Consider the following 18324-nt stretch of genomic DNA (forward strand, 5'->3'; position numbering starts at 1 on the left):
TCTCTCTGCCCCTCCCCCGTTCATGCTCTGTCTCTCTCTGTCCCAAAAATAAATAAACATTGAAAAAAAAATTAAAAAAAAAAAATCCTCTGTGCTCTGCCTATTTATCCCTTCCTCCCCTTCCCTCTAGCAATCACTGATCCTTTTACTGTCTATATAGTTTTGCATTTTCCAGAATGTCATGTGGTTGGAGTCACACAGTAGATAGTCTTTTCAGATTGGCTTCTTTCAGGTTTTCATATGTATTTAAGGTTCCTTCATGTCTTTTTGTGGCTGGTAGCTCATTTCTTTTTGGAGCTCAATAATGTTACATTGTGTAGATGTACCAGTTTATTATCTATTCAGCAATTGAAGGGCATCTTGGTTGCTTCCAAGTTTTGGCAATTATTAATAAAGCTGCTGCAAACTTTGTGTGCAGGTTTTTGTATAGGAGTAAGTTATCAACTCATTTGGGTTAATTCCAAGAAGCACAATTGCTGGATCATCTGGGGAGATTATGTTCAATTTTGCAAGAAATTGCTGAACTAGCTTCCAAAGTGGCTGTACCATTTTGCATTTTCATCAGCAATTAATGACAGTTCCTGTTGATCCGCATCCTCACAAGCATTTGGTGTTGTCAGTGTTTTGGATTTTAGCCATCCTAATAGATGTGTAGTGGTAACTCGTTGTTTTAATTTGTAATTCCCTAATAACATAAGATGTTGAACAGCTTTTCATATGCTTATTTTCCATCTGAATGTCTCCCTTGGTTAGGTGTCTATTCAGATCTTTTGCTCATGTTTTAAACAAATTGTTTATTTTCTCCTTGTTGAAATTTAAGATTTCTTTGTATATTTTATATAATAGTCCTTTATCAGATATGTCTTTTGCAAATATTTTCTCTTCTCAGTCTGTGGCTTGTCTTCTTATTCTCTTGATAGTATCTTTCACAGAGCAGAGTTTTAATTTTACTGAAGTTCATTTTATTAATTATTTCTTTTATGGATCATCCTTTGGTGTATCTAAAAAATTACCACCATACACAAGGTCACCTAGATTTTCTCCCATATTATCTTCTAGAAGTTTTATAGTTTTGCGCTTTAAATTAAGTCTATTATCCATTTTGAGTGAATTTTTGTGAAGGGTTTAAGGCCTGTGTCTAGATTCATTGTTTTTGCATTTGGATGTCTAGTTATAACATTTGTTGAAAAGAGAATCTTTGCTCCATTGTACTGCCTTTTCTCCTTTGTGAAGAATCAGTTGACTGTATTTATTTGGGTCTATTTCTGGCCTCTCTGTTTTGTCCCATGGACTTATTTGTCTCTACTTCCACCACACTGTCTTGGTTACTAGAGACTCATAGCAGATGTTGAAGTTGAGTAGCATCTGCCCTCTGACTTTATTCTTCTTAATTCTGTTGGCTATTTTGCACAATTTTTGCCTCTACATACAAACTTTAGGATCAGCTTATTGATATCCACAAAATAACTTGGTGGGATTTTGATTGGGAATGTGTTGTAACTATAGATCTAATTGAGAAGAACTGACATCTTGACAATATTGAGTATCCCTGTTTATGAACATGGGATATCACTCCATTTATTTAGTTCTTTTTTGATTTCTTTCATCAAAGTTTTGTGGTTTTCCTCATGTATATACATCTTGTATGTATGTGACTATAATGTTAGCTGTAGGTTTTTTGTAAATATTCTTTATCAAGTTGAAGAAGTTCTGTTCCCTGTTTTCTGGGAGGTTTCTTTTTCTTTTTTTAATCATGAGTTGCTATTATATTTTATTAAATGGTTTTTCTGCATCTATTCATGTAATCATGCGATTTTTATTGTTTAGTCTGTAATGTTATGTCTTACCTTAATTGATTTTTTAGTGTTGAACCAGCCGTGCATACTTAAGAAAAATCTTACTTGGTCATATTGTGTAATTATTTTATAGATTGCTTGATGTGATTTATAATATTTTGTTGAGGACTCTTTCATCTATGTTCATGAGAAATATTGGTATGTAGTTTTCTTTTCTCATAATGTCTTTGTCTGATTTTGGCAGTATGGTAATCCTGTATTCCAAAAGATAAGTTAGGAAGTATCATATCTAGTTTTATCTTCCAGAAAAGACTGTATAAAATTGTTATATTTCTTTCTGAAATATTTGGTAGAATTCACCCATGAACTTATCTGGGCCTTGTGCTGTCTTGGAAGGCTATTGTCTAATCAGTTTGTTTAGTAGACACAGTTCTCTTCAAATAGTCTATTTTTTCTTGTGTGAGTTTTGGCAGATTGAGTCTTTCAAGGAATTGGTCCTTTTCTTCTAGATTTATTCATAGTATTCTCTTATTATTGTTGTTATTAGCCTTTTAATGTCTATGATACCTATAGTGATGTTCTCTCTTTCATTTCTCATATTAGTAATTTGTGTTCTCTTTGTTTTTTCTTCTTAGTAAGTGTGGCTAGAATCTTAATAATTTTATCTATATTTTCAAAGAATAAGCTTTTGGTTTTGTTGATTTTCCCTTATGATTTCTTATTTTCAATTTCATTGATTTTTTTGTTCTAATTTTCATTATGTCTTTTCTTTTTGTTTACTTTGTACTTAATTCTCTTTTCTTTTTTTCAGTTTACTAAGGTAGAAGTTTAGATTATTGATTTTAGATCTTTCTTCTTTTCTATTATTTGCATTCAAAGCTATAAATTTCCCTCTAAGCACTACTTTCCTGTGCCACACAAATTTTGATATGTTGCATTTTCATTTTCATTTAGTTCAAAAACTTTTAAAATTTTTCTTGAGATTTATTTGTGACCATTTCTTATTAAAAAAAAAATAACGTTTATTTATTTCTGAGAGACAGAGAGAGACAGAGCATGAGCAGGGAAGGGGCAGAGAGAGAGGAAGACACAGAATCCAAAGCAGGCTCCAGGCTCTGAACTGTCAGCACAGAGCCCAATGCGGGGCTTGAACTCACAAGTGGTGAGATCATGACCTGAGCCAAAGTCGGACACTTAACTGACTGAGCCACCCAGACACCCCTAACCATTTCTTATTTAGAAGTGTGTTGTTGGGGCACCTGGGTGGCTCAGTCGGTTAAGTGTCCAACTTCAGCTCAGGTCATGATCTTACAGTGTGGGTTCAAGCCCCGTGTCAGGCTCTGTGACAGCTCAGAGCCTGGACCCTGCTTTGGATTCTGTGTCTCCCTCTTGCTCTGCTCCTCCTCCACTCATGCTCTGTCTCTCTCTCTCTCTCTCTCAAAAATAAATAAACATTAAAAAAATAAAAAAAAAAGAAGTGTGTTGTTTAGTCTTCAAGTATTTTGAGATTTTCTATCTTTCTGTTGATTTCTAGCTTAATTCCATTGTGATCTAAAAGTGAATACTGTATGATTTCTATTCTTTTGCATTTGTTAAGGTGTGTGTTAGTCTAGAATATGTTCTATCTTGCTAATGTTTTATGTGAGCTTGAGAAGAATGTGTTTTCTTTGCTGTTTTTGTTTGACTGATGTCAATTATATCCAGTTGATTCATGGTACTGTTGAATTCTACTATGTCTTTACTGATGTTCTGCCTGGTAGATCTGACCATTTATGACAGAGAGGTGTTGAAGACTTCAACTATAACAGTGGATTTATCTATTTCTCCTAGAAGTTCTACTTGCTTTTGCCTCACATATTTTGATGTTCTTGTTATGTTCATATACATTAAGGCTTATTACATCTTGGAGAATTTACCTTTTCATCATTATGCAATGCCCCTCTTTATCCTGATAATTTTCTTTCCTCTGAAGAGCTTGAGACTTTTACTGTGATGAAATTTTCATGTATTACCTGTGGGGTGATTCTACCTTGTATTCAGGACTTAGGTTTTTTAGTAGCCTGCTTTAAAAAAAATCTTAGCTACAGTTTTTAGACCTATATACCTCCCAGTCCTTCTCTGAGTGAGAAAGCGCCTTTACAACCTAGTGATTCTAATAACAATAAAAAAAAATCTATGTATATGTATATCTATATATACACTTTTTAAAGTTTATTATTTTGAGACAGAAAGAGAGCACAAGTGGGGAGGGGAAGAGAGAGAGAGAGAGAGACAGAATCCCAAGCAGGCTCCGCACTGTCAGTGTGGATCTTGCTGCGGGGCTTGAACTCATTAGCCATGAAGTCATGACTTGAACTGAAGTCCAGAGATGGACACTCAACCAACTGAGCCACTCAAGTGCCCGAAAACATTTATTGAGGATTAGATTGGTAGTTCACTCACACTTGACTTTCACCTATCCACTCAGGGGTAAGTGTATGGATAACCATATTTGGCATCCTTTAAAGCCTTTAAATCTTTCAAGTCAAGAATCAGGATTGAGTAAAGTTCAAGTATCAAGATATAATAATCCAGGATTGCTGGAGACAGCAAGATGAGGATTTTGAGGCAAAGAATTCAAAGAACCTTAGGGCATAAACTATTTATGCTTTCTGTTGAAGAGTTAATGGGTTTTTGGGAAGTTCCTATGGTGAAAAATCAAACCATCTGATTTTCTGGAGTCCTGGAAAAATAAAGTCATGCTAAGGAAGATAGAGGAATTACATAAAAGTCATGTTAACATGGTTTCAGCTCTGAGTCTCCAGGCTGAGTGTGGGGTTACGCAGGGTCAGTTCTCTAGTTTTTAAGTCAGGATGGTTGTCTCCTTGGGAGAGGGTACAAAGCATAGTTTTCTGGACTGCTACATAGACTGCTATGAGGTCAAATCCTATGGAAGAGGATGCCTGTTGCTGCCCTACTTGTAACCAGTGATTTCTTCCCTGTATCCCTCTGAGATATCTAATGAGAACAAGCATGGCTTATGACAGTCTTGTGAGCGTGAATGCTTACTTGGTCAGCATTGCAGACAAAAATATGGACTTTACAATCAGATGCCTGGTGTGCATTTTTCCAGAAGATGCTAGTTTTCACTGTGATTTGTTTGTGCTTGGGTCATTGTGTTAGGCAAAATCAGCCATCTTAAGTTATATTCACATTTATACACAGGCTTATACTGAGTTGTGAATGGCCATACTCAAAATGTTTTGTTTGAGCTTTTGCAGATGTTGTAATTGTTTTGGCCATGATGAGTGAAGAAGCATAGATGATAGAAGCTGGTGCAACAGTTATTTTATGATAGTTACAAATTGTTAGACTAGCAGAATTTTTAACTCAAATATTGTCCTGCTAGAATTTTAGAACCACTTGAACTTTTTGTGTTCAGTATTAAAATATAACTAAAGTTTAATAATAGCACATATATTTAATGCCATTTTCACCTTTACTGACAAAGAAAGTAATCATATTTAGGGAATACAATTTCCACGTGTAGAAGCCTGTCAGTGTGTGTAATAAAGTTATATCACTAAGACTGATAATTTCTTCTCCTTAGTGTGATTAGTAAGCCATGTACTTAGATTGAATTTTGAGATGTGGCAGTATATTCAGAAATATAAAGGAATAGCCAAGAGGGATTTATTTTTCTCTCAAAGTTATCCTTTAAATGCAAAAAAAAAAAAAAATACCTTCTGTGATTTCATTCCTCCATTCATTCAACAGATATATATTGAGCTACTTCTTTATTCTAAATATTGGGAACCTCAACAGTGAACAAGCACACAAATCCTCCTTATCTTCATGGAACTGTCAAAGAGAAATTGTACTGAACACTTGTCAAAAATGGCCACAAAGACTTCATTCAAGACTATTGTAATAGGGAAGAGAGATTGAACTCAACCATGCTGAAACAGAAGGCAGAGAAGTTGGTCAATGTGATTAAGCCATCTGTATTTGCTAATTGCTGTCATCAAAGTTAGACTCCTACCTGCCCACAGATGCTGAGAGATAGGGGTACTATTTTTCTTGATTATGTTTCAAAAGGATGGCTCCCAAGTCCTTGAGAAAGACATTCCTGGCTTGTACAACTGTCAAAAGTCTGGGAGAAGATTTATATCTCAAAGGGGCAGAGAAATAATTTATAATTGAAAGTTTTCTAAAGACTCTAAGAAAAGGGAGGTCAGGGCCTAGAGTCAGGAAAAAAGCCCGTCTAAAGTTTAATCAAGGTGCATTAAGGTTGTCTTGGTCAGAGTTTTTATTCTGGTGGATAAAAACAGCAAACATGTATGGAAAATTTAAGAAGTATATATGTAATTTCAGATAGTGACATGATCTATATACAGACATAATATAGGGCAATAAGATACAGCTAATAACTGGGATGATCAGGAGTTGAACCATGTGGGAAAACATGTACTGGGCTAAATGTAACTGTTAGGTTAAGGTTTTGTTGCTGTTGTTGTTGCAAAGAAAAGAGACTCAAGTAACCTGAAGTGATGGGAGATATAAGAGCAGGCATTTTTTAGAAAATTGCAAAAGAAACATGGGACCTTAGGAACTAATGTATGGTCGTGGACTATCAGAGCTGTGGAAGCCTTGGTCCAAGGCAGCCAAGTTGTAATATTAGGGGAGTGAGCCTGGAAGTGGATGTTGGGCCAAAGAATTGGGTAGGGAGGAAAAAGTTTACAAAAGGGGAGCTACTACTCTTTGACCACCTTCTTTGCATGTCTCCCAGGTTTGCTTTGAGATTGCATCATCTTTTTAGAATAGCCTTAAAAACCACGTTGTCACATATTATCATTACAATTGTTGGAAAAGGACCACTTTTAGAAAATGGTTTTGGAGGACATGACTGTTCACCCTCCTCTTCTATTTTTCCAGAATTTGCAGATCTGAGTGTTCTACTATTAGTAAGATTCACTTAGTCCTGTCAGTATCCTCTCCTGCCTTTTCTCTACTGACTGAATTTTTACCTTCTCTTCTCCTTTTCTTTATCTCTTGGATCTCATCCCTGAATCTTCATAACTTTTACTACCTGGTCCATCATGGCCACTTCAGCCTTCCTTTGTTTCAACTCTCACTGCCTCCTCCATTATTCCTCAGCATTTCCTGGACCAGGTACTTATGCTTTAAAACAAGGGCTTTAATCTATTTGAGGATGGGGATAGTTAAGGGAAGTCTCTGAAGAAGTGATAGACATTTAAGCCCAGACCTGAGAGATGAGTAGGAGTTAACCAGGCACAAGGGGTGATTTGTAGGTTCAGGAGAGTGCTTTAAACATCATGTTTAGAGACTCCCAGGTGAGAGAATATGACATTTTTGAAGAAAAGAATTAAGTTTTCTATGACTGGAGTACAGAGAGCAGAAGACAGAGATGCACAAGGCAAAACTATAGAGTTAGGCAGGTTGCATTAAGGCGTTTGGATTATTGTAAAGGCAGCAACAAGTTATTGAAGAATTTAAAGCATCCTTCAACTTAGTTTGCTTGTACATGTATCATAATGTGTGAAAAAAATTGAAGCTTCAGGCAATATACCTCTTTTTAGGGTGTGTATTTTGGTCCTGCTTTATATTCATTATGATCCAATTAAAGAGAAAGTCTTTTCCACAAGAAGCACTTAAAAAATTAGTACATTATGGATATTACTGAAGATAGATGTCTGCTCTTCATCTATCTATCTATCTATCTATCTATCTATCTATCTATCTATGCCACTGTGTTTTGATAAGAATATAAATTGGCTAAAACAGGTAGTATGTACAAGTTATCTAAATTGAGATCCTTCTCTGAAGCATGTTAACTAATGTATGGAGTAATTAGGATTATTTCCCCATGGATCTCTTGGCAGCAGGAATTGGACAAGTGAATTTTGAATAGAAAGGAGGCAATAGAATTTGTTATCTGGGTTAAAGGTTCAGATAATAAATGTACTTTGCAATTTTCTTTCAGTCTTTAGATTGTGTTCTACAATAGAAAATGGAAATGCACTATGTAGTCATTCATGTATATAATATATTTAGAATAAGGACCCAATGCTTATGAAATGGAGCTTATTACTGTTTTGTGGTTTCTATTCAGTTGCCTGCTATGGTGCTATCCATGAAGATGAAATAACTATTAATTATTAATACAATATCAGTGGTGGAGGAGTCAGAAATTATTATAAGAGACTTATGTATTGGTTAGTTTATTCTTTAAATAACGTATTCATTCTTTCAATAAGTATTTGGCGCTTACTATTTGCAAGGGAGTGCTAAATAAAAGGATTAACAGAACATATACACTCACAACTAAGGCACATGTCCTGAAGGGAATGTACATGGTCCTTTGAGACTATATAATGGAATGACCTGATCTAGACTGGAGAAGAGAGTTTTCCTGGAGAAGCAGTGACTGAGCTGAGATCTGAAGTACGAAAAGAGCTAGCTAAGTAAGCTAAGGATAGAGGGCATGAAAGACTAGCAAGTGCCTAGGCCCTGTGTTGGAGGGAGCATGGCATATCCAAAACCTGAAATTTGGATGAAGAGTGAGCTGAAGAATGTTGAAGGATGAGGTTATAGCGGTAGGCACAGGCCACACCATGCAAGTCTGTGTAAACCAAAACAGATTTAAGAATAATGGGAAGCCATCATATGATTTTAAACTGGGAGTGATTTTGTAAAGTAACTCTTTTTTTCATTAAAATTTTTTAATGTTTATTTATTTTTGAGCGAGCGAGAGAGAGAGAGAGAGAGAGAGAGAGATACACACAGCATGAGTGGGGAGGGACAGAGAGAGAGGGAGACATAGAATCTGAAACAGGCTCCAGGCTCTGAGCTGTCAGACACCCGGCTCGAACTCATAAGCCATGAGATCATGACCTGAGCTGAAGTCGGATTCTTAACCAACTGAGCCACCCAGGTGCCCTGAAAAGTGTAAGAGTTACATAGTGTTCAGAGAAAATTGGATGGGGACAAATAAAGGACTTGAAACTTATTAGGAAACATCTATAGATCCAGGAGACAGATGCTAGTAGCATGGCCTTAGGTAGTGACAGTAGAGATGGAGAGAAATGGATACATCTGAGAGATACTCAGGAGCCGAAATTAACAGGATTTTAAGATAGATTGGGTGTGAGGAATTTCAGAATACTTCTGACAAGAATACTTCTCAGTTTCTGGTTTGCTTAATCAAATGGCCAATGCTGACATTTGCTTAGATATTAAAAGAGGACCAGAGATACAGTCTGGAATGGGAGAAGGGGGGAGGAGTTTCTTTTAAACTACCTTTCTTTCTTTCTTTCTTTCTTTCTTTCTTTCTTTCTTTCTTTCTTTCTTTCTCTTTCTTTCTTTCTTTCTTTCTTTCTTTCTTTCTTTCTTTCTTTCTTTCTTCTTAATGAGAGACACATGAGATATTTAAATGTCTAGGGAAGAATGTAGTTGAAGAGGGGAATGGTTGGAATTTTGAGCAGAGTAGAGAAAGTTTGAAATCTAGTGGGCACATAAATTCTTACGAAAAGCAGTAAAATTACTAGGTAGTTGAAAGATGCTTTGAGATTGATGATAATGAGTTTATAGTGGAGGTAATCTGCCCTATTATATGCTCAAGATTATGATTTTCTTGACCGTTAACACAAGCATGAAGAAAGCTGATAATGGAGCTAGGATTTGGATTTTGATAGAGGCTACAATGAAGAGGCAGAGATGTTAAGAAATTCAGGGTATATAGTGTTACTGATGTTATGGGACTGCATAAAGAAGAAAGTGGAGAATGGAGAGAGTTGATAGATTGAGAAAAAGTAGATCTGTTGGTGGACTGGAAGTTCAATAAGATTGAACTCTGCAGTTGGTGTAATTGGACCATTTTGCTCAATAGAGAAGAGGAAATGGTCAGATAGCAGGGTGATTAAGTTCAAGACTTCACAGCTAGAAACACTTTTAGGATATGATAAATTTCATGTTATGACCCTGGGAGTGGGTATCTGAGGAGAAATGGAAAGATTGTTGCAGAGGATTTGGTGAAGAAACTGTGAGACCAAGGTATTGAAAGACTCATTCACATGTATAATAAAGTTATCTATGGTGACTTTAGGTGAGGTTGGATTTGAAAAATATTTAGGAAATATGTGAAGTAATAATTTTGAGTTTTCTATTCTCGTGGTATATTCATTGGCATGGATCTATTCAAAGCAGAATAGGGACACATTTCCCAATATAAAAGATAAATAATGTCTAACATTTATATGTTAAATTTTATTTTACATACCCATATCTTACCTATATTGGACAGTCTTATTAAAATGAGACCTTTGTATCTAGTGACAATCTATATAGTCCCTAGTATTAAGTCATACCAAGTATGAAATTCTATGCACATAAACACGTAACAGATATATTTTCCCCACATTTGTATCAGTTTTTTTTAAGTTTATTTATTTTGAGGGAGAGGGTAGGGAGGGGTAGAGGGATGGAGGGAGGGAGAATCCCAAGTAGTCTCTGCCTTGTAAGTGCGAAGCTCGACGCAGGGCTTGAACCCAGGAACCTTGAGATCATGACCTGAGCCAAAGTCAAATGCTTTACCGACTGAGCCACCCAGGTGGCCCATTATCAGTTACCTTTTTTCCCTGCATCACAAACTACTCCAGAACTTGATGGATAGTAACAATCACCATTTCTTTAACTCACAAGTTTTTGGCTAAATTAGGTGGTTCTGCTAAGTTGGGCTAGGTTTAACTTATCTTGATAAGCTTGCCCATGCATTTGTGGTAAACTGCTGAGTTGCTTGGTAGCTGACTGATCTGGGATGGCTCAAATGGATGATTCAGAGGGTTGCTTCTGTGGTCTCTCATCATTCAAAAACCCCATAGGTATTTACATGGCAACTAAGCTGGGTTCCTAGACCTTGAGTGGAGGTGCTATGCCTCTTGAGGTGTAGGCTTAGCATGGGCACAAAGTCATTTACACCACATGCTGTTGGCCAAAGCAAACCATAGGGCCAGCTTGGATTCAAGGGTTAGAGAAATGACCTTATTTCCTGGAGGGAGGAGCTGCAAAGTCACACAGCCAAGCAGTGTGGATATAAGAAGGAAAATAACCACAGATACATTTTTTTTTTCCTTGCAAACAATCTACCACAACATCCTGTGTGTGGGAATGTAAGATGTAGGTGAAACACCATGCACTGGATTTTACAAACCTGCATTCCTCCTCTGTCACTCCCACTTATTTGTCATGTATCTTTGTATAAAAAAGTTCTTGGAGCATCCCTTTTCTCTTTATAAAGCAAGAAGGGAAGAAGGTAGGAAAATATATTAGCTGATAGTAGCCATTTGCCTACTATCATTAGTGATGGTCCAATGAGAGCATTGATTTGTGTTTTAGGTGGCTTAATCATTGAAATATATGATTTTTATGCCAATAACATCCCACATCTCTTTAGTGTGGGAATCCATAAAAATTTTGAGGAGTTAATACCTCAGCGATATGTGCTGGATATTGTTTGCTGTGCTCCTGTGGCCTGAGGGACTTGTCAAGTAAGGAAATAAGCTGGAAAGGCAGAAGACTGATGACTGAAAGTTCTCCATTAACCCTGCTGTGTTCTATTATGCATTTCATGTGTTTGAAATTCTCTTCTACCTGTGGAACCCCAGGGATTCATGTGCTAAGAGCTCAGAGGTTGGGATAGAGGCAGAAATCCTCTGGACTTCAGAGGAGGGCACAGAAGGTCTGGAAAGTGTGGCGTGAAATGAAGCAGAAAATAAATGAGCACATAAAACTGGTGGAAAGTACAGAATCAAGAAATTGTTATTAAAAAGGTGTTGGTACAGAAGGAGGGCATTTTTTGAGGACTGGTTTAAACAAGGAATTAAATACAATTTGTGGCCGAATCTAAAAGTTGTGAGAGTGAATCATAAGTAAGGGAAGTCTCTTATTTTAATACAATATTGAATATGACCCTCCCTCAAAAAAATCACATGATGCTAAAGAAATCACGAATTTGAGTTGTGTACTCTGGTGAGATGTTAACAACACAGCAGTGACTGCTGGATTTTCCTTAACGTTATTTTTTATGTTTAAATATAATATGCTTAAAGAAAATGACAGTTTTAAGTGTAGAACTCAAAGAATTTTCACTAAGTGAGCACATGTAATGATTACTAGCCATATTAAGAAACAGAATGTTGCCAGAATCCCACAATCCTCCTCATGCCCATCATAGTCACTACCCTTCCCCACCAACAAAGGGAGCCAGTATCTTGACTTCTAATTCCACAGAGGAATTACACCTGTTTTTACACTTTTTGTACGTGCAAGCATGCAATATACACTCTTTTGTATTTGGTCTTTTTGCTCAACATGATGTTTTTTAGATTTATTCTTCTTGTATATAGATAGTCTGTTCATGTTTATTTTTGGATAGTATTCCACTAAATGAATGTATGAATGTTTATCCATTATACTGGTGATGAACATTTGCATGATTTCAAGTTTTTAGTATTTAATCGCATTTTATGTATTTATTTTTTTAATGTTTATTTATTTGAGAGATAGAAAGGAGAGAGAGAGAGCACACGTGCACGTGCGTGCATGTGCGCACAAGTGGAGAGAGGCAGGGAGAGGGGGAGAGAGAGAATCCCAAGTAGTCTCTGTGCTGTCACACAGAGCCTGACGTGAGGCTCGAACCCACGAACATGAGGTCATGACCTGAGCTGAAATCAAGAGTCAGATGATTAACTGGCTAAGCCACCCAGGCACCCTTTCATCACATTTTAAAAGCAAGTTGTTTCAGTTTGAGTTTTGATGACAATTGCATTAAATTCTCTTTAATACAAAATGATAGAGAATGAGAAAGTTAAAACAGCTTTCCAAATAAAGCAAGCTTGCTTATTTGCATATTAATAATTTTGAATAATAGTTTCTGATTTTACAAGTCCTTGAAGGGTACACTCCGGACAAATTCAAAGTGAACCTTGGGGATTATGTTTGGGAGCAAACAGGAGTTTGGTTTGATGGGAGCACTACTGAGACGCACAGGCATAGTGGAGATGACCTGGCGGTCCAGACAGAGGTGAGGCTGGGCACCTTGAAGGCCTGCCCTGGAGATTGTGGTTGATGTAATGTCTGTGATGAGTCCCTGGAGGGTACTGCGTATTAGAAAGATGAATGTTACAGGGTTCGTTGGGGGTAAGGACAGGAAGACTGCACAGCGGTTGGTTGTTGTGGAACAGGCACTAAGAATCTGAGGGACTAGGAGTATCAGGAGCTAATACTTAATCCTGTAGGTATGAAGTAACAGTGAAGGTTGGAGAGGTACATGAATAGATAGATGTGATTTAAATATATACCAGACCGGTGGCCTGTATAGTGTGGTCTGAATTAAAGGGAGTAGGAACAGAGCTAGGGTGGCTGATAGGCTCTTCCGGTGACACAAGGAAGAAAAAATATGAAGTCATGACCAAGACAAGGCCTTGGGAATAGGAAAGAAGGGAAATTTTTGAGAGGTTTATTAAGTAGATGTATTTTGAGCACTTGCTCATGTCCTGTGATAACATTTGATAATCAGCTGGGGGTGGCAGGAAGCTCAGGCCCAGGTCTGAGGGACAGGGCAGGTAATGATGTCACTCATGACAGTTGGTGATGGAGAACTCATTCAAGTGGAACAAGGGATTCCCTGTGGGACCAATTACCTTGTGAACACCCATGACACATTTAAATGCAGATGTATAGTGAGTATTTGGCCTCTGTGTCAGGAACTCAGGAGACAGTACCGGTGAATCATCCATATAGAGAAGTCAGTAGAATCATGCATATGCAGTAGATCAGCCAGGAGAGGGCTGAGGAAAATCATGATGAGAACCCTAACACATCATAGAAGCATGGAGAGGGGTAGCCCTAGAAAACGATTTTGAAAGAGATATCGGTTGGGGAGTTGGCAAAACCCAGGAGAAAGTGGTGTCGTAGAACCTGTGGCAGAGTTTGCATGTTTGCAAAATATGTTGTAATGTTTAAGTAGTGTTAATCATGGTCATAGAAAATGGTGCTTTTTGATTAAGTGGGGTCCAGAGCAGGTATCCTTTGGGGTGGACCATCTCCTTTGGAGAGGTCTGCCTATGTCAGAGATCAGGAGGGTTTGCTCTGCCACTGTTTGGACCTAATTCTAGTAGGCCCTGATTTTCACATTCTGGTTGAGAGTTGTGACTTTTTTAGTTCGAATGAGGATAATGATTTCCTCTCTGTTTTTTCTTCTCTTCATTTTTAGAGAAAAAAACTCAGGTAGAAATACCTTTTCTGTGCAGTATTTTCACAGCAGTATCATAGTTCCTTTAAAATTTTAAGCTAGCTAGAGAAGTACGTCCATAGCAGCACTGTTTTTATTTTTTAATTTAATGCTGTTTTGAGTTTGTCATACATTTGGACTATGGGTTTCTTCAGAGTAGAAGCAAGGCATATTTATGTTCATATCCCCAGGGCCTAACTCAGAGGTTGGCCCATGGAAGTGCTTAAGAACTGCTTATTTTTGTCTTCATTGTTCGTGATTACACGGCTCCATTTCTGAAAGCCTCCAAGCTCTCTTCAATCTTCTTGCCTTTCTTTTTCTTTTTCTTTTTCTTTTTCTTTTTCTTTTTCTTTTTCTTTTCTCTTTTATTTTATTTTATTTTATCATTTATTTTTAAACATAATTTATTGTCAAATTGGTTTCCATACAACACCCAGTGCTCTTGCCTTTCAATATCTGTTGTCAGTAAATTATGCCAATTCATCTTTTGAATTTTCATAATTCTGCTTTTTTTTAACTGCCTAAAGTTGGGTATCTGTTTTCCCCCCTCAAGTGTTCAAGAAAAATGAGAATTTATTTATTTTTTTTTATTTTTATTTTTTATTTATTTTTGGGACAGAGAGAGACAGAGCATGAACGGGGGAGGGTCAGAGAGAGAGGGAGACACAGAATCGGAAACAGGCTCCAGGCTCTGAGCCATCAGCCCAGAGCCCGACGCGGGGCTCGAACTCACGGACCGCGAGATCGTGACCTGGCTGAAGTCGGACGCTTAACCGACTGCGCCACCCAGGCGCCCCAAAATGAGAATTTATTTTAAGGCTGTACTGATGCCACAGCATTTGAGAATAGGAGCTGAAATAGAGCCCAAGGTATTGAGGTTGAGACAGAAAACTGTCAAAATGCTCCTGCTACTCTTTCATTTGTACAAGTTCTCTTGTTTCTACTTTTCTTTGTTCTATTTCAAATATTTATTTTGAAAAGTTTAAATCATATGCTACCTACCATATGGGGTAGAACATAACCAAATACATTAGTAATCCTTTTACCTTAACTGTCAAGAACTTTACAATGCCCAAATTAGTCTTATTGCTGTCACATCTGTTCCACTATACCAACCAATTCTTCTGTGTTGGTCAGAAGGAAGCTCAGGGTAAGTTATGCTAGACTCCTTGTCTCCTCTCTGGGAGAAAAAATTAGCAATAAGGGAGTCATGGTCTTCATGAGTCTTAGAGGTGAGGGTCAGACAAGAGGCTTCCAGATCACAGCTCTATATTCCCTACCTGCATCAGGAGTGAATTTATCGTCTTTCCCCACATGGCTTATTATGTGCTTCCAAAAAGAATAATTATGGGGCTTTCATTGATTGAAGAAAGTAGATGCTGTATTTCCATTTGGATGATGCTGTATTTGGATTTTAAGCTTTGAGCAAAATATGAATTATCTTGTTGCTGTTCCCTTACGGTATTCTTTTCTGTAACTATTGCTAAAGGATGATCGGATTTTGTAGATTACGTACCCATTCTACGTTCAACTCTTAACTTTTTCAGAGCTCTACAAATTTAGTGCTTATCATGACTGTGACAGGAGGTAGTGGAAGCAACAATGGCATTTGCTCATTGTCCTCGTATGCACAGAAGTATTTCCTGTTTGCTTGCCAGTAAGATTGGGATTCCTTTTTCAGAAGTTTTACTGCTCATAGCTATTACAAAATGAGAAGTAAAAATAAATGTTTTCGAGTAGAGGAAAAGTTTTATAGGAAAGAAGTAATAAAAGGTCTGATTTCATCATCCCATTTCTATGCTCTGTATATATTGCATTTGAGCAATTTTCTCCTTTGGTTTTTTTTCCTCTGTGCTATTTATACTTCACTTATGAAGATAAATTGGATCTTCCTCAGCTAATGAAAAGTTGTCTTATTTAATAATTCAGAAATATCTTATTTCTTGGTGGAAAAATAAATCTGCTTTTGAAAAAAGTTTCCTTAGCATTTTAGCTTTTTTGTGGACTTAAAGTCATAGCTATATTATGTGTATGTTCTTAGCATATAAATGGGCAATCAAGTTCATGAAGGTAAACCATTGAATTGTTTCCCAGCCTTTTCTTTTCTGAAAGTGTCCTGTCATTTCTTTTCTTTTCTTTTCTTTAGGGAATCAGCAGTCTCTTCAGTTCTTTAAAAGTGGTGCGTCTCTTGCGACTGGGCCGTGTTGCTAGGAAATTGGACCATTACCTAGAGTATGGAGCCGCAGTCCTCGTGCTCCTGGTATGTGTGTTTGGACTAGTTGCCCACTGGCTGGCCTGCATATGGTACAGCATTGGGGACTATGAGGTCATCGATGAAGTGACGAACACGATCCAAATAGACAGTTGGCTCTACCAGCTGGCCTTGAGCATTGGGACTCCGTATCGATATAATACCAGTGCAGGGATATGGGAAGGAGGACCCAGCAAGGATTCTCTGTACGTGTCCTCTCTCTACTTTACCATGACAAGCCTTACAACCATAGGATTTGGAAACATAGCTCCTACCACCGATGTGGAGAAGATGTTTTCAGTGGCCATGATGATGGTTGGCTGTAAGTATCTCGTTTTTCTTTTTTAATTACCAAAAAATTATTGTTGTTGGTAGTTTTCCAGGCTCCAGTCTCTAACAAGATTAAAATGAAACTACTTTGTCTTCAGAAAGGTGTTTATTCCATATTATTTGCATTGGTTTAATTTTTATTCAGCCTTAGAAAATAAAATGCAAAATAATACATTTTACTTTTCAGAATGTATTGAGCACATGAAAAACAGTGTTGATAGAGTGGTACGAAAATCGGAATGGGAACTCTTTGATTTAATTCTGTTCACAGCCTTGTAACCAGCAGAGCTCTTTCCAAGGGAAACCAGCATCTAGAAAGGCAGCATCTGGCACATCCCATAGGTTTTGTTGGCAGTGTATTAAATTCCAAAAAAAGCAGCCAGGATATGATGGGTGATACATAGTTTAGAAAATACTTTAGTTAGTAATTGAATTCTTGACTAACGTTGATCTCAGGATAGTTTTCTGCAGGTTTTTACAATTAAGAAGAATAAAAGTTTCATAAATTTAGTCTCCGTAGCAAATACTCTAGGTTAATAAACACTCTAGGTTTAATATATGCTCCTTTGAGAGAATTAAAGGATTAGTAAATACGAGCTCATTTGGCAATGACAAAAGTATCTGGGAGTTAGCAGGCTTCCTGAGTACTAAATGCCTGGATGGTGTTCTTGGGACTAGAATGTTCTCTAAAGGAGTTGAAAGACCATGTGTTCTACACTCAGACTGAGACTGGATTGTGTCAGATCAGAAATTAAGGAAATACGTATCAAAGAAGCTATTTTAAAAGAAGATTATGGGGGAGACTTCACCATTATATACCCCTTCAAGTTGACTTAGATGATTTATCCAAGCCTAATTCTAACCCCCCAGAGTAACCTTAAGATCATTGTACTGGAGGTATGATTAGTGTTATTAGTACTTGTTAAGCCTTTAGGTCATGGTCATTGGTTTGTGGTATAAGACCTCCTTTCTGAGATTCCACATTGGGGAGGTTTACATTTTTTTTAAAGTTTATTTATTTTGAGAGAGAGAAAAAAAGCATGAGTGGGGCAGGGGCAGAGAGAGAGGCAGAAAGAATCACAAGCAGGCTCTGCACTGATAGTACAGAGCCCAACGCAGGACTTGAACTCATGACCTGAGAGATCAAGATTCGGCCACTTAACTGACTGAGCCACCCAGGCACCCCTATATTTTGTGAATGATGGGAAAGATTTTAAGAGTCCAGGAGTATCAAGAGGCCTATGAAAAGTCAATGTCTTAGGTCAAAGTAAGGCAGTTTTCACATTTTCAGAGGTGAGAATATTTGATAGCTATCGGAGCACCAATGTTGGCAGTTTAGCTTCCGTCTCTGTGCTCCTCTGTGCAGGTACAGAAACAAGAAGGCACAGGTTCCACTTGCTGTTTAAAGAGGTAGACTGAGAATTCCAGGTGCTGTCTGCTTCAGTGGCTTGTAGGAAGAAATATGTTCCTTCATACAAAAAGATCCTGATGATTTCTTAAACTGTTGTCTATAAACCCAACTTGGTAAGATGTATCGGTGCTTTATAAATTCAGAAGACATTTTGTCAGATGTGGTATTTATTACTATACTACTTTTTGTATTATATAATGCATTTTGCCTTACACTTGAGCGTAGTTAGATTAAAAAAATTTATTTT

At 37.3% G+C, this 18324-nt stretch overlaps 1 protein-coding gene across 1 annotated transcript in view; it reads left to right on the forward strand.

Moving 5' to 3' along the window:
- The window catches only part of KCNH5 (potassium voltage-gated channel subfamily H member 5), a 306984-nt gene that overhangs the window by 78318 nt on the left and 210342 nt on the right, over positions 1 to 18324 (forward strand). Inside the window, exon 7 of the mRNA XM_025919324.2 lies at positions 16232 to 16658. Coding sequence (XP_025775109.1) covers positions 16232 to 16658 — 427 coding nt within the window. The remainder of the gene's footprint in view (positions 1 to 16231; positions 16659 to 18324) is intronic.

Source organism: Puma concolor, chromosome B3 (genome assembly GCF_028749965.1).
Source record: "Puma concolor isolate L17-30 chromosome B3, mPumCon1.1.hap2, whole genome shotgun sequence".
NCBI lineage: Eukaryota > Metazoa > Chordata > Mammalia > Carnivora > Felidae > Puma > Puma concolor.